A 23,556-nucleotide genomic window follows, 5' to 3' on the forward strand; every position below is an offset into this window, starting at 1 on the left:
ACATGCCTCCCGTGTGCCACAGAGCTCACCCTGGTCAAACCCTTCAGCAAAAGCCTCTCGAGGAAAGAGGTGAAGCTGCTGCATCACTGAGAGGTGACCCGTGACGTGCCCAAGCTCCCCTCAGCCCTCACAGGGTTGCTGGACACAGGGCTGACCCCAAAGTGAGACCTCAGCCTGGGGATGAGCCACCACGGGGACCACATTTACCTTCCTCTGACACCTCGGACCATTCAGGATTGGGAAACTCGTACTGGCCCATTCGGATTCGCTTCTTCATGCCGGGAGAGATGGCCAGGCCGTGGTTGGAGTAGAAGGGGGGGTACCCACACAGCCTGTGCCAGGAGAGGGAACAAGAGTCAATGTGTCACCTCAAAAACCTCCCCAGCAGCACCTGCAGGGCCCGGGGCAGTGCCAGGAGCAGGAGCAGCAGAGAAAGGTTCTGCCCCCTCTTCTGACCCCGGGAGGATGGAGAGGGACCGTCAGACTTACAGAATGTACATGATGACACCGAGGGACCACATGTCACAGGACTTGTCATACTTCTCTGGGCCCAGCACCTCCGGGGCTGAAAGAGAGGAAAATTCCTGAGTCCACGTGGCAGCACCAGGTGGAAGAGGTGTGACCATCCCATGGATCCACCTGCAGCTCCGGGCACTCTCGGCAGCCCTGCTTGGAGCAGTGGAGACTGTTGCCTCCAGCACCAGGCTGCAAATGGGGTTCCAGGCTGGATGCAGAAGTGATGGGCCACACAACCCCCCCAAGATCTGCCCTCCAGCCCTGCAAACCTGGAAGCTCAGACCCCCCCCGGGCACTCACCCACGTAGTACGGCGTGTAGCACGGAGTGGCCAAGGAGTTGTGCGTGGTGGTTTCTTTAGCAAAGCCAAAGTCTGTGAGTTTTAGCACAGCATTGGGCCTTTTGGAGGTGTACAACAGGTTTTCAGGCTGCGAACACACAGGGAAGAAGAAGTGAGCAGCAGGGCTGGGGCAGCCTGGCACTGGCACAGGCCAAGGGGGGGTGAAGGTGCACTGTACCTTCACGTCCCGGTGCGCGATGTTGATCGAGTGCAGGTACTGGATGGCTTCCCCAATGCTCTTCATGATCTCTGAAGCCTCTGAAGCAGCAAAGAAACCATCATTAAGCCTTCATAAGCAAGTTAAAATGAGCACTACTCCCTTGAAAACTCTACAGACCAAAGAGCCTGGCTGAGGCCGAAGGGGTTTCCTCTGCCTCAAGAGCCCCTTTCCATGGAGGCCCACCCAGCACCCATCCCTGGGTCAGGAGCCTGTAGCAAATGGGACAGAAACTCCCAGGAGGAGGGATGGGGCAGGCTCCAGCCCCTGACCCCAATATCCAAGGAGGGGTTCACACCACTAAGTACCCCCAGCCAGCAGGGAATCCAGCTGGGAAAGCTTTCTCCACAGGATGGGAAGCCAAGGGGGCAACGGGCTCAGGGTTTGGGTTGTGTAGTAGCTTTTCCTGGCAGTAAGAGTAGAAGGGATGAGATGAATGAGATTCATGAGAACCACAGCCCTAGGACTTCATTTTTTGAGGGAGGCTGGTGTTTCTAAAGATCACTGAATCTCCTACCTGCGCTGGACTGGGACAGAGAGGGTGTGCGGGCAGCTGAGACAACATCCCCTAACCCTGCTCTCAAGTGAATGTGAAAAGCAGGAGCACTTGCACCCCCATTCCTCATTCCCTGAGCGCAAAACTCTGCTGGGGATCCAAAGGAGTCATTGAGGGAACAGGCTAGACCAGAGACACTTCCATAAACATCAAAACATGGTCCAAAGACAAAACCCCAGCACCCTGTAGGCTCCATACCCCGTTCTGTGAAGGCCTGGTCTCCCCTGTCTTGAATGCGGCTGAAGAGCTCCCCACCATCCAGGCTGGAAGAGAAGCAGGTGGCGTTAGATGCTTCAGGTCCACCCCACGCTGGCACGAGCTGTGCCAAAACCTCTGATGCTCACTCAGGAGCTGCACAAGCTCAGCAAGAAACAATCCCCTTCTCCATCCAAGCCCTTGGATCGGTGCTTCTGGGTGTGGGGCGTTTCAGAGCCTCCTCCTTCCAGAAATGAGCAAGGCAGAGGCTCCGTGCCGGCCGTGGGGACGCCGGGTGCAGGCGGACGTGGTCGCCCCACCAGCCCACAGAAAACACATTTACAGTAAAGACAGCAAATGTGGCTTGAAGGTGGTGAGAGCACTCCCAGCACACCCTGCCCTCCTTTTGCTCACCAGACAACCCCCTCACCGGCACACAAACCCCAGGCAGAAGTGCTGAGCCCAGCTGAGGGAACGGGAGAGGCATCAGCAGCACCGAGACGGGCTCAGCAATGGGGTGGGGGAGGCAGAGGCTGGACCCCACTGCAGCACAGCAAGGTCTCATGTGAGGTGTTGGAGAAGCACCACGGGATCCTTGGTGTGGTTCCCTCCCCAAGGACCCTCAGGAAAAACTCAGCTCCCAGAGAGATCAGGAGTGAGATATGGGAGAATTCTCCACGAGCAGGGATAATGGCGCTTCCTGTCCCTGCCTTATCTGAGTCAAGCAGAAACAGCTTCTTGCTTTCCCAGCGCCGACAGCATCTCCTGCCAGCACCCCTGACGTTCACTAGACATCTGCAATCCCAATAGTGGGCAGCCCTCAGGGCCCTGTGAGGATGGAGACACGCCGAGCTCACGCCAGAACCAAACACTGCCTTGTGACGGGCGTTACACCCAGAGCACCCTCGGACAGCACGGAGCTCTCACAGACACAGCCCTGGGGACCTGTTTCCTACCACTCAGCTACTCCTTCTTTCCACACCACACACACCTTTCCCACCCTGGCTGCCCAGTGTCCCAGCGTGGTTCTCGGAAGCCTCTTCCCCCCACAAGAGCCGCTGCCTGTGCCGCCTGCCCCGGTGCTGCTCCTCGCACCCACTGCCCCCCCGGGCAACCTACCAGCTTGCCAGAGGAGAGGTTTTGGCAAGGAAGCTGCATCAAATCACAGCTGCGGTTGGGATGTGGTTTCAATACTTTCCCCTTCATTCCTCCTCCTCCTCCCCAGGTTGTATCAAACATCTACCCGACCCGGAGCCGCCTGACTGCTGCTGCAGGAGGTGCCACAGCGTTAACAGACGCGTCAGCTCGGCGTGGCTGCTGCTCCACGGACCCACCACAGGCTGCCAGGAACACGCTGACTACCCCAAATTTCAATGGTCAAAGCGAGTTTGGTTATGATCTACCTGTGAGAACCACAGGCCCTCAGCCAAGCGGGTTTTCAGAATGACTCAGAGCCAGTGCAGCTCCCGCCGCCCCTCCAACACCAGCACTGCAGCTCCTCTGCCAGGGCTGCCATCCCTACGGCTCACAGGCCATATCCCCCGGCACGGCACCTCCCCGGCGTCCCCAGCACCCCAGCAGCAGCGCTGGAAGGTGCTGGAAGGTTCTCACCCCACTTCTGGCATCACCCCATCCCCCCTGCAGGGCTGGGGGTGCCCCTCGGCCGGAGGACTCACCACTCCATGACGATGAGCAGACACTTCCTCCCCTGGTAGAGGTTCTCGTAGACGTCCATGATGCGGACGATGTGCGCGCACTGCGACGCCCGCCAGTGCAGCTCCACCTCCCTGCGGGCCTTGGGGCAGTCCTGCAGCATCTGTGAGAGAAATGAGACCCCCCCATCAGCCCCGAGCAGCTCAGAAGAGCCAGGTCATGACCCCCTTGCTGGCACAGTGCCCACCCAAGAAGGATCAGGGGCCGGGCAGGGTGCTCCCTGCGGGCGCCGGGAGACGCGCTCTGACAATGCCTCCACCCCCATCTAGTGGGAAGAGTGAGAAGCCGTTTGCCCTCAGAAGCTTCTTGCCCTTCCTTCCAAGGCTGGTAAAAGCTTATCCCAGTTGCCTGTCACCTCACTGCCACCCCCAGTGCCCAACCAGCAAGACCTACTGCTTTCATGAGCCAAATTCTGCACCCCGACACCTACACCACCGCACCCCTGAGTGCCACCAACCACCCTCACAGCCTGCTTTACACAGCCCCTGTTACTTCCCATCCCTCAGCCTTCTGCTCCGTGGGTCCAGCAGGACCCTCCTGCCCTTACACGTGGGCTGACCACAAAAGCTCCCTCACCACAACTTCAGAGGCCACCAGCACATGGCCACGTGTGCCCGGGGAGGGAACAAAGCAAACAGCCAGATGTTCCCTAAATAGCAGCTTTTCTCCCAGGCATCACCAGGTCTTTAATGAGGCCCCTGCCCTTCCCAAAGACAACTCACAGTTCCCAGGTGCAGGAAGGATTTGCTTGTCTGCCACAGACTATTAATTACCGTGTTTGTCAGGATAAACAACCAGCCTTAATTATGCTCCTAAATATAGAGCAACAAACGTGTCTATCCTGAGCACAGTTCATTTTCCTTCCTGTCTCTGGCAGCTCTCAGTGAAACACCCTCTGGAGCAGGTCTGCACCTCGGAGCAGAGGGACGTGGAAACACACCCCCACCCTCCATGTGCATCAGCAGGAAACAGCAGGTTTGGTCATTTTACCAAGATTTAGACAGAAAAGTACTTCTGACCCCTCTGACCTCTCCTGGACAAGCTCCAGGAGCATGGGAGCATCAGCCCTGGGATGCTTCGCTGGCCTGGCAGGACGCAGAGTGGTGCCCAGCACAGGGGGGATTTCACAGGAACAAGGTTAATACTCACTGCAGCCCCAAAACCCACACACTGCCTGTTTAGAGGTGAAACACTCACTGATGGTCCCCTGGCAGAGTAACAGTGATCTGCACTCCTGCCTGGAACTGGAACTGTCCTTTGCCACAGGGAAAAGCAAAACAGGATGTGCCCTTCAGCCACCCACCCATAACCCCATCCATCCATGGGGTTGGTTTGGTCACACCTCTCCCACCTCCTCGCCTCGTGGAGGAATCCCATGCCAGTGGAAACCTGAGATGGCACATGGGGTGTAGGGTGGCATCTGGAAGCTCAGGGAGGACCAAAGTGGCCAAGCCAACCTTTGCACAACTGCTTGACATCATCTGCACTGACAGCCTCGGGGTGAAAGGAAGACAGGGCAGGAGGTTGGACAGCCCCTCCTTGCTCCTCTATTGCTTAATTACCCTAAAAACTGGATCCTGCGGAAGCCAAAACCATAAGCAAACATATCACCAGCCCCCTGAGGAGCCACACAAGGAGTTTGGAGAAGAGCTTGGCTATTTGCAGCCCCGCTCCAAAGATCCTGGCGTGGGGAGCCAGGAAGCTGAAGAGAAAAAAAAAACCAAAACGATTTGTAATTGCGCGCTGGGAAAATGGAACAGCAGGAAGCAGCTAGTTAACATCATTCTGCACAAGACAAACAGGAGAGGTACAGCAAAATACATCCCATTTTTAGAGGTCACTCAGAGCGCTTTTAAAGGAGATTAATTGTATTTTTAATGAAGTAGGAGGCAGCAGGCTCCATTACCTGTACCAGCACAGCCCTGACGTTTGTGTCTGTACTCGGGCACCCGCCGGGAGCCAACAGCTGCCCCGGTGCTCTCGGAATACCCGGCTGTGATCCAGCTGCTCCCTCCACTCCCCTGCCAGCCAGGGATGGAGAGCTGATGGAGAGGCTTTGAGAGGAGCAGATTAAGCCTTGTTAAGGGAATGATTTGGTTAATTTAGGAAATGTTCCCGGTGGCGGATGACAGCGGTGTCACGGGGAGCTGAAGGCCAGATGCAATGAGGCCGTGTGGGGAAGGCCATTACCAATGCAGGAAGGATAAGGTGATGCCCAAGCCATGGCAGAACCAGCCCACAGGCCCAGCATCACCTTCTGCACCCCACAATGTCCTGCCCTCAGCACAGGTACAGGCTCCCTGTGCCCGGGGCAGCCGGGGATGTGCTGAGCATGACACAGGGCTGGCACAGCACTGTTTGGTCTTGATCCAGACAAGGCAACAGCAGTGTTGCCACCAGTTTCTCCTCTTTAGGTAGGTGCCAGAGGCTCCCACAGCTGACAACTTTCCTTCCCATCCCTTGGCCACAGCCAGCAGTGAAACCACTGCAGGGTGACGTCCCAGCTGCAGTCACAGGAACTCCACATCGAACGCACTTGGGGGGTGTGGTAACACTGCCCACGTCCCAGCTTTAGCTCTGGAATGCAGGGCAGCCTATGGCCACGGCAAGATTTGTATTTCTTGGCTTGCAACGAGGAGGCTGGGATGGGAAAAGCACCTCGTGTTTCCCTGAGGTTCAACAAGGGTCAACTGCCCCCATCCCACCCCAGCAGATTTTGCAACAGCAGTAATCTGGAGCACAACCAGGGTTAACCCTTTGCAGAGCAGCAAGGGCAGCAGATGGGACAAGCTGCTGGAAACCCCCCACAGCTGCTCTCAGTTCAGCTTTTCCATCTCTTGTCTTCTGTTCCCCTTCCAAGGGAGGGCTCCATGGGGATCAAACCCTTCATTATTTCAGATGGAAAACGCTGCTCTACCTGCTCACTGTGGCTGGAGCAGAGGCTCCAGCAGCTGAGCCGGGCAGTAACCAGATCCCTGAGTTACACAAGTGTCCCCAGGACAGGGAACAAGGGCAGCACTGCAGAGGAGGCTCCACCACCACCTCGGAGCAAACCCAGGCAGGGTTCATACTCAGAGCAGTTGCATCCCTTTCCCATTAAAGCTGTTATGTGCTTTGGGTGTTACATTTGCAGCCAGTGCACATCTCCAACCATCAGCTCATCATCAGAGAGCATCCCCGTGTCTCTTCAACATGGCATGGGACAGGGGACAACCAGGAAAGCTGTGGCAACCCAGAGCTCTGCCCCATCTCATTTCTGCTTTTCATTAGGGCACCTCCCTGCAGGAAAGGAGGGAGAGCGGGGAAAGGGACACTCCACCCTCCTGGCAGTGAGGGAGGAAATTCAGCTTTCAGCCACATTCCAGCTCCCCTCGCAGCAGCTTGACACCTCCGAGATTTCGGCAGACAGCGTTTGCTGCCATCCTGTGCCTTGGCTCAGCCCAGCTCCCCCAGGAGCCATTCCACACTGTGAGAGAAATTAGTTCTGTGCAAAGCTAAACACACTCATTAGCTTCATTAAAACCCTCAAGCTCCAAAACTGGTCCCATCAGGGGACGGCACAGCCCAGCCCCTACGTGCTCAACACCCCGACAGCAGCAAAGGCTCCTCAAGGGCTCCTGCAGGAGCTCTGGGCTTTTCACCAACTCTGAAAGACAAACCCTGGAAGCAGCTCCTGAAAAGCAAACAGCTCATTGGGATGTCTGCAGGGTGACTGGAACCCCAGCAGCAAACCCAAACCCCAACCCAAACCCAAACCCAGGCTCAGCCTGCTCCCACGGGCATTGAAAATGAGCTTCAGCTCCAGTGGAGGGCTGGGGGCTCTGTCCTATTTGCTCAGCAGCACATGGAGCTGAATTTTCCCCCCATCACCTCCCAGCAAGCCCAGCAAAGGTGGGTGGGCACGAGGAAGGAAGGAAGGAAGGAAGGCACTGGAGCAAACAAGGGGGCTGGAGCCGCCCGCGCTCACGTTCCCTCTCCCGTGCGTGTCCTCAGGCACCACTGATTCAGTCTCGCCGCCTCCTCCTGGGATGATGTTCCATGAGTCACGGCAGGTTGGAAAAGGAAGGTCCCTCCTCCACTGGCACAGCAGGAGGTCCCTGAGGACACTGTCCTGCTGCTCCTTGCCCTGGGTGCCACCGCAGCCCCAAACGCTTCTGCCCCTCAGCTGCACTCCCTCAGACTGGCCAGACATCCCTGTCCAAGAGCTTGCACAGGAGAAACTCACCTCCCACGGGCAATTTCCAAGGAAAGTAAGGATCAGGCCCATACTGGCATGCTGAGCTGTTCATTTTCCAAGGCTGCCCCTCCTCACCACACGCTCACCCCGGGCGCTCCAGCTGCTCTTGCAGGCAGGGTGGTTTTATTTCCGTGTGTGTTTTGATCACACCTGGTTCTCCACAGTCCCCCAGCAGAGGAGCACACACCATGTGCCTCACCTGTGCAGCAACATCCCTCTGTCAGGACCTGCAGGAGCTTACCCAGACCCCACACCACCCCTAGGAGCTCCCCTCAGGGCCTGCCTGCACCACAGGGGTTAAAATAAACCCTTCTTAAGTTGCAGCAAGAATAAACCTATGGCAAAGAGAGAAAAGCTGTCACCCTCCCAAGTTATCAGCAGGGAAGCAAAGCAGAGGTTCCCCCTGCCTGGATCACACACACAGGCTTCGGATTCCCCTGACCCGGCTGACACGGGGCAAGGAGCATTTTTTCCTAATAAAGCAAAAGGGTTTCTCTTCAAAGGATTTTCCTCTCCTAATCTTCCCCTGCAAACTCGTTGCCAACTGGCGTCAGCTGCTTTACACATTTGTAGAGCCAGTCCTGGAAGCTTTGCACATGCTGTTCCCACCTCGCAGCACCGGGAAGGCAAACCCCATCGCCCCCAGGACCCACAGTGCAGGGGGACCTGGACTGAACTGAGCCTTTAACGCTCCAGAATATTTGGGGAGATCAAAGGCAATCGCCCCAAAGCTGCCCCAGTCTCTGGCAGACACGGTTCAGAGGGAGAGGGCAGCAGAAGGACGTGGGAGCAGCAAAGCTTCGTTCCGCTTTTACTGTTTATGAACTACAGAAGAGAAATAAAATCACGAGTCCCAAAGCCCATAAGAGGAATTATGTTACCAAACGGAGGGAAATTCATGGTTCAACCACAAAGCAAGAACAATTAAACGTGCAGCTCAGGAAACCTCCCCCACATCATCGTGGCTCTTACATAAACCTTTACATTAACCCCATCCCCGCTGCTTACACCCACCAGGACAGACAGAACTGACGGGACTTTCCCAGGCTGGGGATCATTTCTGCCCTGCCCACGCACACAGAGCCACAGACAGAGAGTTTTAAGCCCTGACAGATCAGGCAAAAGCATCATCCTCACTTTTGTTTTGCCCGGGGAAAGCCAGGGAGGAGAGGTGACGCGTCCGGAGGAGGAGCCCTGCGTGGGTCCGGCAGTGTTCTGCCTGCAGCGTGTCCCGGCCTGCCACGCCAGGGTGACTGTTTGAAGGGTGGCTGCTGCTCCCTCATGGAGGTGGCTTCATCCAAGCCTCATGGCTTGCAAGGCAGGACAGCACCAGGCATCAGCTACACAACTTCCAGAGGCGCCATGAGGGCCTGGGAGGATGTTGAGGCAGCCAGCCCCATCCTCCACAGCCATGAACAAAAGGTTCCTCCACCTTCTCTTGCCTCAAGGAAGACGGAAAGGTTTGGAAGAAGGATCCCAGCAAGAGAGAATTATTCAGATTAGAAAGAGCTACAAAGAGGGAGTGAGACAGGAGACACAACTCAGGCTGAGCAAACGCGAACTGACACACACACACTTGAGCTGCTCGGCCGCATTCTCGCAGCCTGAATTATGGGAGCGCTCGGAGGAAGACCTGGAGCCACCGCAGCGAGCTCAGGGAAAGCCTTCCCAGTGCGTGGCCTGAGACGAGCAACAAGCCAGGCATGAAGAGGCGAGCTAAAATCCCTTCCAGGAGCAGCAGGCAGAGCGGAGGCAGATGTCGGAGCGGAGGCAGATGTCGGAGCGGGCGCCTCGTCCCGGCTCCTGCCGGCGATTTTGCAACGGGGCGAGGATGGAAACGGGGCGAGGGGAGAGGCGGCTCTCCCTGCTCTTTCACAAGGGGCCTCGCCTCGCTCGCCTGCCGTGGTTGCACAACCCTCCGTGCCCGTGTGCTGCCAGTTCCCCTGCCCGCAGCTCCCGAGGGGTCCGTGCCCGGCGGGGGATGCTCGGGACCCCCCGCCCCGCAGCTCCCCCCCTGCCCAGGGCATCTGCTGAGCATTTCCTCGCCCCGCTCTCCCCCATGCGACAGATGCAGCAGCTATTCAGCCTTTTCAGGCTGCAACAAAAGCCTCTCGAGGCGCACAAAGGCGAGGAGCAGAAGAGAGGCCTGGGCTTAAATAAGAGCCACCTGCCAGGGGCCCGTGCCCCCCGCGCAATCGGGGCGCTGCCCCCCGGCCAGCCCCGCTCTGCAGAGCCCCTTCCCCAAGCAGCAAAAAAAAAAATATTCTTGGCACACGGATTTCAAGGAGACCAAGTGCCAAAGTGGGTACCCGGGAGCAGAACCTTGGATGCCGAGGGAAGGGCACCAGCACGGTGGGGACACGGTGGGTGAGGAGGGTGTAGGGAGGAGACAGGGAGGTGGGTGGGAGGGGGCTGCAAAACTCACAGGGAAAAGTCAAAGCAGGTAAATGGCAACAAGGCAGCAGCACAAAGCATCCTCAGTGAGTCACGCAGCAGGTTGGAGCTGGTGTTTAATAAAGAGAAATAAAGAGCTTCAGCTTCATGTATCTGAGAAAAACAAACTTAGGGGCCTATTCAGTCCCATGTTTTTGTTTTGGGATCATCCTCTTCCTTCTGCCCATCAGCAGCAGCGCTGGGTTTTGTTGACTCACCGGATGCTCATCTCTCCTGGAGGCACCAGGGCTGGCGTGAGGAGCCAGGATCAGCCCAGGCATGAGCCATGGTTAGCAAGGTCCCATGTCCTGCTGTGCATGGAGAAGGTCATGCCAGAGGTCCCCGGGAGCAGGTCTGGCTGGAGCAATGGAGCCACCACCCTGGCCAGGACCTCGCCATGAATCCAATGGGAGCAAAGGGGGTCACAATGGCCAAAATGCCTCAGCCCATCCCTTTCTACAGGTATCCAAGATGTCCCTTCCCACCAGGAGCCACCACAACACTGGGTCTGAGCAGAGAAGGGACAGACTGTCTTGGGCCAGCAGAAGCCACAGCCCAGCTCCAAACAGAGCCACTTTGTGGGGGATGCTCAGAGACCCCTCTCTGCAAACCAGACCCCTGCACCCTGCACGCCTCTGCTGCGTCTGCCAGGGCCTTTTATCCACACAATACAAAGTGAAAGGAAAACAGGGAGCCACGGGAAGGGCGGATATCTTCCCGCGAGAGCAGCCGGCGGATCTGCTCCACACACAGCCCCTTCACTTCCACCCCTCTGCAGAGCACCGGGCCGGGGTCAGCTCCTCCTCCCAACCCCTCCCCAAGCCCTGTCCCTTGCCAGGTTTCCTATCAGAGCTGACAACGTGGTGAACGGAAAAAGCGCCCATATGTGCTTTTACAATAGGAAGTGGTTGATATTTGCAGGTGTGATTAACACCGAAGCAAACGCTCAATGTAAACCATTAACTCAGCGCTGACCTCTGTCCTTTGCGCTCCCCTCCCACAGGCACAGCTCGAAAAACCCCTTATCTCTGGCTGCCTCCGCCAGCCCCGTATCCCGGGGCTTCCCCTCCACGTCAGACACACGGACCACACGGCCCACGGACAGCACCAGGCACTCAGAGCATCTTTTTGGGTCCCTTCCTCACACCAACCCTGGGGACAACCCTGCCTGACCCCACCGTCACCTCCCACCCCAGGGGCAGCTTTGGATTCCCCACACCTACATCCCAGAACTGCTTTTGTTCTCGGACGTGCCTACCCCCATTCCTTACGTTTAAGGCTGGAAGTGATTTCGGGGAGAGGCCTGGGATGGCCCAGATCCACGCCTGGGAGCGCTGGAGCCGTGAAGCCCTGCCAGAAGGCCCACAACACCCACCGCTTCCCGGCAGCTCCTGGGCTCGTGCTCTTCCCAAAAATGAAGTTTCTCAGGGCTCAGCCCATGGGCAGGGCCCCCCATGGGGTAGATGAGTGTCTGCCAGCCCCCCCTCCCAGCACACTGATCCTCCCTGCTGCCTTTCCACACACATCTTAGAGCAGCATAAATAAATGCATGTATATTTAAAGGAGGGGAAAAAAAAAAAAACCAAACCAAAACACAAAGCTGCATCAAGGCCAACCTCTCTTGAAGCATCATTCACCCCCGGCGCTGGGAGCAGCACGGCCTCGGGATGTGTTTCCTGCACCAGTGCCAAGCCTGAGGAGGGTTCCATTTACGCACCCTCAAAGCTCGGTGACGACAGCACGTTTTGCATCATCCTGTCCTTTCTCAGCTGTTTATTTAACACAGTTTCACCTTTGTCACGGGCTTAGTCAACACCAGGGCACAGCAAACACCTCCCTGAGATGAGCCCAGGATGTGCAACCCCGCTGTGATGCTCTGCTTTCGCCGGAGATCCCTGCAGGGATGCAGAGTGGAGCATCCCCCCGGCTGCTGGGACCCACCACCCACCTTGGAATCAGCCGAGCAGTGCCAAAAGGGTGCTCCTGCCTGGTGAACCCACACCCAGCACGACATCCAGAGCGGTTCAGAGGCTGCCAGAGTCTCTGGGCTGGGACTGTGGCTCTTCCCTGGGTGAGACAAACAGCTCCCACGCTGGGTGGCTGCTGTGGGTTTGTTTGGAGCAGGGGAAGGCCAGGCCAGGAGCGACACGGGGATTTCATAACACACCTCTGTCTGCGCGGGCACTCAGCGAGGCAGGGGTCCCTCGGCCACCAACTGCCCTCCTCCTCCTCCTCCTCCTGCTCCCTCCACCCCTCACATGGCACAGCAGCTAAAAACCTCCAGCACTGTCAGCCCCGATGCAGCCAAAGCACGAGCCCACCCCAGGGGATGCACAGGACAGGGAGAGGGGCATCAATATGTGTAATGAGAGGGGACAGTAATGAAGAGGTAGAGGGAAAGGAGAGGATTGAACCCCTCTGGATGATTAAGAGCTGTTTAGGGGCAGGCATCCCCCCCCACCTTCTCCTTCACCATCTCCCCCAAACACCCACCAAAGCAGAGCTCCTCGCCGAGAGCCAGGGCTGCTCATGGCTCTCACTGCAGTCTCCCTGTCCAAGCCAGGCTGTCCTTGCCCCACAGGCTGCTCTCCTCCCCCCCTTCCTTCCATCACACAGCCCCAGTGTTCAACAGGACCTGCAGAAGAGTTGGAGGAACCTGCCTGGGTTAAGAGCCGAGCAACACTTCAGACTTGAGACTCAACACTATCTAAGATCACACACTTCACATTACCCACCACTGCAGTCAGTATTTTAGGGGAAATCCTGGACTCTGAAAATGAAAATCCAAGAGCCTCCTGCCACCCCACAAGCCCGAGGGGCCGAGCAGGGCAGTCCTCCTCCAGCAGCCCCTCTTCCCACCACAGCAGCCATGCCGAGACTCCTTCGGCCAGCAGGAAAACACAGTTGTGTTTCTATTTTTAAAAAAAAGCCCTTCTCTGCATCCTGCTGGCACCACATTAAAGCTCTCAGGACAGGGGGGCTATTCTTAGCTCCCTCCAGGCTTTTGGCAGCCCCGGGAGCCTCCCCGGCACCTGTCGGCAACAGCCGCGCAGCCCCGGAGCTGGGGAGGTTTGGTGAAGCTGGGACAGAGCCCGGACCACCAATGTCCCAGTCAGCACCATAACCTCAAAATACCTCAGCCAACAAGCGTGCAAAAATCGTCACGAAGCGCCTGGGTGCACAAACTTCCAAAAATACCACGGGGGGGAAACTCCCTCCTGTCAGCGTTACCAAGAGGGAAAGGCCGGTCTCTGCCACGAACACGTCCTGCCCGAAAGACAACAGCACAGACTGAGGGCTCATAGAATCATGGAATGGTTTGGGTTGGAAAGGACCTTAGAGCTCATCTTGTTCCAACCCCCTGCCACGGGCAGGGACACCTTCCACTAGACCAGGTTTCTCAGAGCCCCATCCAACCTGATCCAGCCTGGGTTGACAGCAGAGATTTTGTGCTCTTGCATCTTTTCAATATACAGCAAAAACACACGTGGGAAAGACTGGCTGATCCTCCCATGGATGTCCAGTAATCCACTGCTCGACAGTGTTTACCAGCAGGCTACTTGATTTCTTACCAACTACAATAGGCAGCAAGTGGTTTGGACTCCTTTTGCCTGTTAGATTAAACCGGAAAGGGGATAAAAGGATAAACACAGGGATATTTAAACAAACTATCAAAAACAAAATCTACTCCTGCAGCTACTGCTGCTCCCCTGGCAGACCAGGCTGTTCTTCTTGGACATTCCCATACCCAGCTTTTAAAAAGAAACCTCTCCCAACAGACAGCCTTAGAGACACCAGCTCATCCCAGGGCAGCGTTAACCGGGACCCCCAGGAGCAGAGGCAGCCCCGGGGCACAGGGTGAGCAGGGGGCAGTTGCTCTCCCCGGGTCGGCCGGGGGCTCCTGGATCCTGCTTTGTATGAATTTAAGCTTTTTCAATCCCACTTATTCACGAAAAGAGCTTAGGGCTGGGGGAAGCCAAAGAGCAGACAGGGCAGCCTTTGTGCAGCTCGGCCGCCCGCCCGCCCACCCCAGGGCTCCGGCAGCCCCCACGTTTCCCCACACAACCCCTGCAGCAGCCTGGAGCTCTCTGGGAAGCAGCAGGGCTGGCATTGCCCCTGTGGCCCCACAAAGCCTGGAGCAACACCTCGAGTCAGCAGAGCTTCCGTTTCCTAAGTGAGAGAGAGAAGTTAAGCCTCCAATGGCCCGTAGGAACAGCACCCACACTGTGTTACCCCCATGTCTCACACAATGAAGGTTAAGGCTTTTTCCAGGGCTGCTGGCAGGGTTTGGATTTGAGGCGGGTAAGATCTGAAGAGGATAAGATCCAGATGTTCAGTGCTGGTTAGGAGTTAAGTCACTAAAACCCTCAAAGCATCACCACCACGTCCCAGGCGAACCCTCCTTTGGTGACGTTCACCTTGTTGTTTCAGTGCAATCCTTGGGGAGAAGGAAACACGAAAGGGATGTTTTGGTTAAAGCCAGAGGTGCTCGACCTGCCAAGGACAGGCTGCCCTGGCTGCCAGAGTCCAGGAAACTGAGTTAACGGGCTACACCAAGAGCAGCCAAAACCCTCTCCTTGCTCTCATTAGCTGGACCCTGTAGGGCCAGAGCCCTCCCAGCCCTGCAGCTCCTCGAGGTGAGGCCCAGAAACAGGAATATCACCCCAAAGCACTGCACTGAGGCACACAGAGAACATCATCTTCCACGTATTCTCCAGACTGTGGCAGAGGGCACAAGCCTTAGACCTGCTCCGAAGCTCCCGGGAAACAGCTCCAGCTCCCAACCCTCCTGCCCTGCTGACACCCAGGAGGCGCCGGAGCTGCTGCTCAGCAACGCCCAAAGACCACATTTTAATCCGTTCAGAACCTCCTCAGCACCTTACTCACCCAGACTTCATCAGCCCAGCATTTGCATCCCTAACGACACGCCAGGCTGGCTGTCTCCTCCAGCAGCAAGCTGGGGAATCAGAGCACCAGGACACTTCCAAAGACCCCCAAGGACCTGGAGCACTTCCCGGCTGAACCCCACCACCCACAGGGCATCTCACATCCTGGCAGAGAGTTGCTCTTTACAGCAGCTCTTCCTTAGAACAAAAGATACTGGGAGTTTCAGCTCTACAGTGGAATAAGCAGGGTGGGAAAGGAGATGGAGATGTGAGCATCCTGCTCCAACACAAACACACAGCTCCTCATCCCACAAACAGGGTCGTTCCTTGCAGGGAAAAGCACTTGAGGACAAAAGCAAAAGCCTCCACAAGCCTCTTCCAAGCTCCTGGGCCAGCAAGGGGGTTGATGTCCTCTCCAGAAGCTCAGGAAGGTGTCCAGCCAAGGGCTGCAACACCTCCAGGCTCCCCAAAACAGCCCTGTCCCCGTGCCAGGGCTGCTCTGCCTGCGGCAGGGGAGGCACCCACCCGAAAATGCCAAACTCACAGCTCTGATGACTTCCAGGAGATAATCTGAGTTTAAACTTCCTGGCAAGCCCGGCCTTCCCAGCACCCGGCAGAGCCGCTTACGCAAGAGCCGCCCAGGTTTTCTCATCTGTCCAACACGGGCAGTGAGGTTGTGAAATGGCCCAAGAGGAAGAGAGCCTCGAGGGGACAGGGCTGCCCAGAGGAGGCTGTTACAGGTGACAGTGGCTCCCACAGCCTGGCTGCACCCAAAAGCAGCGGCTCCAGGAGCTGCAGGGCTGTGGGAGCCAGTGCTCTGTGCTGACAGGTCGCTGACACCCACAGTGGCACCTGTGAGCAAGCACAGCCCCTGCCTGTTCGCTAAAACAAGTGGAAATATAAGTTTAAATTGTTTCTAAACACTGAGCTGGTGGATGCCATAAGGCTGTCATTACTGCTGAAATTAAAACCACATCCCAGTTACCAGAACACCACCCCCACCACCCCCCGCTCTTTTGTTTTATTTACTATTTTCGTTAAATTAGGCTGAGGACAACACGCGTACTTTCTGATTTGTTTGGATCTGATTGCATCTGCTTTGCCCCCCAGCCCAGGATTCCAATCCCATTTCCAAGCCAGGCCAACTTGGACCGGGCTCCCACCCTCACCTATGGGCGCGAGAGCCGAGGAGCTGCAGCTACTGGAACTGCAGCCCGACGGCACGCGCTGCCAAATTTCCACAGCAGCCCCAGCTTGTGTTCCAGCCACATTTCCCTGAAAACACACACACTTGGCAGGACATCCAAGGAGCCTTTCGAGAGGCTGCCCCAGCTCGGTGCCGCGCACCACGGCCGGAGGACGCCGGGAGGGCAGAGGATGGGGACAGCGGCTGCTCCGCTTCCAAACGCTCAGCAAAAGATGCTCCCAAACCCAGAGGTGCTGTAGGCCTTTGGAAAGGGACAGCACAGAGTCCCAACCTGCTGTTACACAGATTTAGCCTGATGCATCATGAGAGGTATATGGCAATGATGACCCCAAACCTGACTGACCCCCTTCTGGGGCCAGCAAAGAGAGGTTGAACTCAAGAGGGGCACCCGGGGGGTCTGCCCGCAGCCAAGGGCACAAAGCAAGGCAGCAAACTCAATTATGATGACAAAGGAAATTAATCCAGCCTTCCACTGATCCCCAAATCTACAGACCAAACTGGATAAGGACAGCAAGAGCAGAGCAGCAAAGTCCCAGCCTGGCTGGGCGCCCCAGGAACATTCAGATCTGGGTTTGCATTTTGAACTTTATCTCTAGTTTAGGCTACGGCTCGCAGGACAGCCAGGCACAGAATCACATGCAGCCCTGACGCCAGCAGCTTGAATAATCTCATTACATATGAGGGCCAAGGCTGTGCCAGCTGCAGGCTGCCTGAGCCAGGGAGCTCACCTGCCCTCTCCACTGGGACAGTGCACTTTGTCACAGCGAGGCAGGGCACTGATATAAGGCTCTAATCCGTGGGAAAATGCCATCATCCTTCTGGGCAGCATCACACTGAACATGGAGCCACAGTGGTGCTCCACGTGCTCCCAGCAGTGCCCAGAGAGCAGCCACACCGGTACCCTCATCCTGTACCTCCCTTCCAACAGCAGGTATCACCCCACTGCTCTCCAAGGGACACTTTTGTGGCTCACAGCATCTCCAGCAAAACTTGTGTTTCGGGTCATCTCAGGTCAGGGGGATCTACCAGCACTCATGGACTCGTGGCCGTTAGTCCCTTCCCGAGGCCACAAAGGGAGCAGCGAGTTAATGCAACCATTAAACCTGCCAGGCGCTGTAATCCCTGCCTCAAACTGGTAAGATCTTAAAAGGCTGAAATCTTTGAAATGACTCAGCCACCAGGTACAAAGGAAGAACAGTTTAAAAGGCTGTTAGAAGAGCTCTGTGCATTCAGAGTCGCTCTTGCGTGCCCTGCTCCGGCCCCCGCGCGCTGCTCCCCGTCCACCTCCGCAGGGACATGGCCTGGACCTGAGAGTCCTCTCCAAAATGAGCCTCCAGGCACCAGTCATGCACACAGTCCTCGTGCCAGGGCAGCTGAAAGGAGAGTACGTTTCCACAGAATAAGACAATCACAGAATGGTTTGGTCGGAAGGGACCCCTCGAGGGTCGTCTCATTCCGACCTCCCCGCCGTGGGCAGGGACATCTCCCACTAGACCAGGCTGCTTTTAGCATTTTGCAGCCACGAAGGATGAGGGACAACCACGGAGGGGATGGGACCCACTTTCAGTGGGATACAGGTCTCAGGGGCTTTTAAAATCAACGTCCCCACCAGAGATGACCACGATGTTCAACAGCTCTGGACCATATGGAAACGCTGACTCAATGTGACTGCTCAGCCTGAAACAGGTTTTTTTGGGGAGCGGTCAGGCAAAGCCCTGCTCACATGCCAGCCTCCAGAGCTGGTGGAGGGATCGCCCTGCTCCTCACAGACCCACCCCCTCCAAACCCTCCAGCCTCCAAAACCAGCCCTATCCCAGCTCCTCCACAAAGGGCAGAGGAGCTGAGCAGCCCGGGGTGGGCACGGGGCTGCCTGGGGGCATCTGGCAAGAGCCAAACCCCTCGAGTTGGCCCGTGCCAGGTCGTGGCAGCCGCTCTCACCCACTGCAGACAGTCCCGGCGCGGCGCAGGGGAGGCAGCACGTTATTCTTGGAAACCAGGAGGTGAGGTCATGCTGCCTGAATGCTGCAACTTGAGGCCAGACGCGCGGGGCCAGTTGTGCTTGGAGAGGAGCCTGACTTCTGCAGCGAGGGCCGCCTGCAGGTCGGGGAGCTGGTTATGGTCGGAGCTAGGAGGGTTTCTTAATGAAGGAGGGCTCTTTCCTCTCAGCTTCTCAGCAGACAGTGAAAACCACAGCAAAGGGATGGGTTGGAAAATAGCATTAGCTGCTGTCTCTGCTGCAAAGCCCTTAGACCACCCTGGTATGGGGCACACGAGCCCACCAAGAAGGCTCAGGAGATGCCAGATCGTAAACTCGAAGTCACACTGCTGTCCGTGCCACAGGGATGGCCAAACAGCCACTTCCAACCCGGCCACTCCTCTGGATGCCTCCCACATAACCTGCACCACCCTGGAAGCCATCAAGAGTTCATCCATCTCATCAGATACCAGAGCACATCCTGGATGTTTCTGGGAAGAGAGAAGTCATCCACTCGCTCTTTCAGGCTTCCTCAGTAGGAAATTTCTGGCAGTTTTCATCACCTGTGCCTACCCACTGTCCACCAAGCACGCTAGGAGACCTGGCTCCCAGTCTGCACAGCTTCAAATTATTCTTTATACACTGTTTTGAATGCTCTGGAGCACGTGTCTGATAAATCCCAGTGCCTGCTGTGCGCCAGTCACTACCTGAGGCAGAGCCACCACCTCCACAGCCCCAGAGGCCAGTGCTGTCCTATACACTGGGCTCTCCTGACAGCACAAATGGGAGTTCAATGTGAATGACAAAAATCATCCTTTTACCTGGCTGTACTTGGCTACTAAATCACAGACACACAGGGGCTGTATTTGTGTCCAGCAGCTCAGCTCCTCAGCCCGGCGTCACCTCTGACGGGCTGCAAGACCTTCAGTAAATCACTGCATCTCAGTTCCCCGCCCCTGAAAACATGGGAAACTTCTTTTGCAGGACCTGTGGCTGATGGCATTGGATTATTATTAAGAGGAAGAGCCCCGCCATTTCCTGAGCACGTACCAAAGTGAAAAGCAAGCCCCTGCTCCCAGGCTGTTATCAGCCCATGGCAGTCTCGGGTCTGACTGCTCAGAACATGTAAAGTATTTAGAAGGGATTATGGCAAATCCTAAATTTTTTAAACAAACTCAAACCCCGAGTCAGTAGGCTCCTTTGGTCAATGAGATAATAAACCGCTGCTTTGGAAAAGTCCCAGTGATGTCACCACACTTTCCACAGCTTTTCAACCACAGCTTGCACAGAAGGCCACAGTGAAGACATTTCTGATTATATTAAATACATGGTAGAGTTAATTAAAAAAAAAAATCTTCCCACTGAGAGAGGGACAGAAGTACAGCAAACACACGGTGAGCTGTTTCCCATGAATATAAGCTCAGGATCTTCATCTACTCCCTCACTTCAGGGATATTTTCCCAGCTGGATTTTCTGGGGGACAGAGCATTTGATCTCAATCAGAGCTGCAGGGAACAGGGTTCTTTGCTCCCCTCAACACCTCTGTAAGAAACCTCTCCCCACAGTGGGAGAGAGAGCACGAGGCCACCAGCTCCACGAGCTCGCTCATCCACAGAACTGCTCAGTTATCAGCTCCGAGACCTGCCCTAATTCCACCACAGGCATCTTACCAGAATGATAAACCACGAAAGCACCGGCCTCCTTCCTCCTTCTCCATCACAGGAGCCATCACTCACAGATTATCTGATGAGGCTGAGAGTGAGACTGAGAGTGTTTCGCAAACGTGCCCCAAAGCGCCGAGGATGCTCCAGAAACAGGGCTGCCAGAGAGGAGCAAATTCACGAGCCCTGAGAAGCTCTTCCAGCCCTTCCAAAGCTCACCAACCCAGGGGAGGATCTCCTGCGTTGAAGCTGAGGTCAGGAGTGAGGTTTCTTAATTTGTTTTAAAGGCAACCTGCTCCACGAAATGCCCCACCGAGCTGCCACTAGTACTCCCCACTCTCCAGCCTGGTTTACCTGTGATTTCCTCGCTGAATTAAGGCAGCCAGCCACCAACTCGGCATCTTGCCTAAAGATTAGTCTTAAAAGTGGAATTTGCAGCAGGCGAGACAGCCCTCACTCCCAGCCCCACCACTGCAGCCTGACCACAGCGAACCTCGCCAAGTCAGGCCAGCAGTGACCTACATCCAGCAGCCTCTACAGAAATTACAAGCCTAATTTTGCCTAATAATAAATCACACCGAGGTACAAGGAAGAAAGGGGTAAGGAATCACCCAGACCTCATGTTTCAGTTCCATTCATCACTTCTCCACGGGCTTTATGTTCCCACCCTGCAGCAGATCATCGTGCATCACACGGGGTCAGGTCATGGGTGACTGGGACCATCCGTGGTTGCTTCACAGCAGATAATTCAGGGACGCCACACTTCAGGTATTGCTTGGCACCATAAAATAAAATAAAATTGAAGGGGTGGGAAACTGAAAAATTAACAATAATCTACAATAAAAACAAAGGAATCTCTCGTTTTCACCTGGGGACTGCACAGAAAGCAGAAGTGCCATCCATTAACTCACACACAGAGCATCATTTTATTTAATGATGCGTCTCTGCCACGGACTATTGCACTGGAAGGAGAAGAAAATTGGTCTTAATGTTTTCACTGCTGCTAGAACACTGTCTCCAAGCTCTCTTCAGCTTTCCTGAAGCACTGAAAAGTTCCCTTAAGCAAAGTGACTCTCAGCAAAACCCTTACCTAAGTGCATCTCTCAGTTTGGGAGAAGGAGGTTTAACAATATAATAGTTGCTCGTGACCCAAGAGGAAGCACAACACAACCAGAAGATACCACTAACATCAGGGAGAGACAAAACTGTGTCTCATCCTCCAGTGGAGGATTCCAGTGTTATACAAGACTTTGAAATATTAAACGTAAAGAGTTGACGTTCCAAACAGAAAGGTTCACTGCACAACCAAAGCAGGCAGCAGACAGATTTCAGCTGTGGCTCCTGGCAATGGGCCATCAGGATTCTTTTAAGCATCATCTGAAACATGACAACTCGATGCAATCACTTCTGTGGATCCTGCTTTAGGTCATCTTTCCACTCTGATGCAGCCCATGAGTAATTTGGACCCGAATACCTCTCCACAGGTCTCTTGCAGAGACATCATCCTGCCTGCGTACCAGAGGAGGGGATGAAGTCAGCACACATCATGTCTAGGGCAGTCACCCACACCAAGTTTGGTGTTTGGCAGCTCGGTCCAAATAATACAATGGAATAACTCAAGTGTGCAGCTCACCCTCACGAGGACAAACCGGGTACCCACCGGCTCGTCCCAGCGCCCAAACTCACAGCGTAGGAGTTTTTAAGGTGCTGGAAGGAATCACTTACAGTAGCAGCTGTGCTGCTCTTTGAGAAGCCAGGGACACGTCCAACCACTCAGCTGAACTTGTCCCTCCCCGTCAGGGACGTGAGAAGAGGCCGGGGCAGGGGACAGGGAAGACAATCCCTTTTCCTGAAAGGGATTCGGTGTCAAATATGCCTCACCCCCGGAGAGCTGCGCAGATGCTCTGTGTCACCCTCCTACATCACAGCAAGAAGTCCTGCCCTCCAGGGCGCTTCTCAACAAGGCCAAGGAACTTGTGGCAGCAAATCCTGACCCATCTCTGCTCTGGCACGGGGCAGGGTGACAGCACCAGTGCCGGGCCCCAACCACCCTGCCCGCGCTGGGCAGAGGAACCGCCGGCGCTCGGTCTGCTGTGCCATCCTTCCCCTTTCAGGGCTGCAAAAGGGAAGTGCTGGGATCTGCGCTTTAAACACATGAGTCAACTTCAGAGGCGAGGAGGAGCCTGTCTGTCAAAACAGAAGAAGATTTTGCTAATTTCCACCCCAACAAGATGACAATACCTGTCGCCCTGGAGTACAACGCTCCTGATGTTTCTGACAGAAAAGTCAAACTTATCATCCAACTGCCCCCCACTCTTAAACCACAGGTGCTCAGCACCGTCCCGTGCTGACCCCACCACCCCTGCGGCACAACTTGTGCCTCCAAAGCCCCATGTTCACTCACTCACTCAGGTTAGGAATCCCAGACATCAACAGAGGGGCTAAACACAAAAGGGGGGGATGTTACGGGTTTAGGTGGGGTTTTTTGAGCCTTCCCAGCTCTCAGGGTAACGCCAAGGGTTTGAACAGCTCATGTGTGGGCGCAAATTGCAGGGATGCTGGAGAACACGGCGCTCCCGCTGAGCAGACTGCCTGTACCCGCGTCACCCAGCGCCTCGTGAATCCATTCAAACTTCCCAAAGTCTCTCCTGCAGAGAGACGCGCTCTTCTCTTTCCTCAAAGAACCTCGTGTGAAAACGAGGAGAGGGTCGCATCACCTAAAACATAGCTTTTCAGCCACTGTTTATCCACGTCTTTCGAAGAGAAGCAAGTTAGGGGCAAGGGGCAACATCGTAGCGCTGAAATATTCCCTGTGTGAAGGGGGGACGACAGTCACTCGGTGTTACAGCCAGGAGAGACCTGCCATCAAACGGGGACAGCGGGTAGCTCCTGTGCTTACAGGACACACTATGAACAGCCCCACGGAGGGAACCCCAGTTTCACGATGCAGACCCCACATTTCGAGATGTGCATCCCGCGGGGGGGATTCCAGCCAGGCCACGGGCTCCTCTCCACTCCAGACCCCCCCCTTCCTCCCCGTCGTGCTACCAAAGATGTCATTTCGCTTCGTTTTTCACACTAGGAAAGCTGGAAACCAACGTCTCGCTGCTCGCCATAGGGGAGAGGGGGGGGAAGATGAGATTAAAGCGCGGCCGGAGGGGCGGGCGGCAGCTCATTGTCCGGCCGGCCCCGCTGCCGCCGAGCGGCCCCCCCGGGACCCCCTTCCCCCGCAGCAGACACCTTCCATCACTGTCAGCGGCGCCGCCGCCGCTCCCCGGGCCCCTCCCGGCCGAGCGCCCGCCCGGTCCCCGCGTCCCTCCCTCCCTCCCTCCCTCCCCATCCCCGGCGCGCCGGGACGGGGCGCGGGGGGGGGGGGGGGGGTCCCTCCGCACCTTGAGCGCGAACTTCTCGCCGCTCTTCTTACTGAAGATCTCCAAAACTTTCCCGTTGATGCCGAGCCCCAGCACTTGCGTGGTGACCTTGTAGTCGTCCGTGATGGCATTCTTCCGGATCTGCAGGCCGCCCTTCCCCGGCAGGAACGGCGGCGGCGGCGGCGGCGGCCCGTGCGGGGGAGCGGCGGGCGGCGGCGGCGGCGGCGGCTGCGGCGGCGGCGGGCTGGGG

At 56.2% G+C, this 23,556-nt stretch overlaps 1 protein-coding gene and 1 long non-coding RNA gene across 2 annotated transcripts in view; both read right to left on the reverse strand.

Moving 5' to 3' along the window:
* Positions 1-23,556, reverse strand: part of MAPKAPK2 (mitogen-activated protein kinase-activated protein kinase 2) — a 34,573-nt gene that overhangs the window by 2,465 nt on the left and 8,552 nt on the right. The window contains exons 2-8 of the mRNA XM_027695037.1: positions 23,328-23,550; positions 3,500-3,639; positions 1,827-1,891; positions 1,034-1,113; positions 817-943; positions 490-565; positions 208-332 (exon numbers count right to left, since the gene is read on the reverse strand). Of these exons, the coding sequence (XP_027550838.1) occupies positions 208-332; positions 490-565; positions 817-943; positions 1,034-1,113; positions 1,827-1,891; positions 3,500-3,639; positions 23,328-23,550 (836 nt within the window). The remainder of the gene's footprint in view (positions 1-207; positions 333-489; positions 566-816; positions 944-1,033; positions 1,114-1,826; positions 1,892-3,499; positions 3,640-23,327; positions 23,551-23,556) is intronic.
* Positions 17,620-22,954, reverse strand: LOC113973256. Its single transcript, XR_003536178.1, has 4 exons — positions 21,661-22,954; positions 20,553-21,444; positions 18,238-20,093; positions 17,620-17,672 (listed from the first exon to the last, which is right to left on the reverse strand). It is a non-coding gene; the product is annotated as an uncharacterized LOC113973256 (long non-coding RNA).

The sequence above is a fragment of the Neopelma chrysocephalum genome, unplaced genomic scaffold (genome assembly GCF_003984885.1).
Source record: "Neopelma chrysocephalum unplaced genomic scaffold, ASM398488v2 Primary Assembly neopelma1_100, whole genome shotgun sequence".
Lineage (NCBI taxonomy): Eukaryota > Metazoa > Chordata > Aves > Passeriformes > Pipridae > Neopelma > Neopelma chrysocephalum.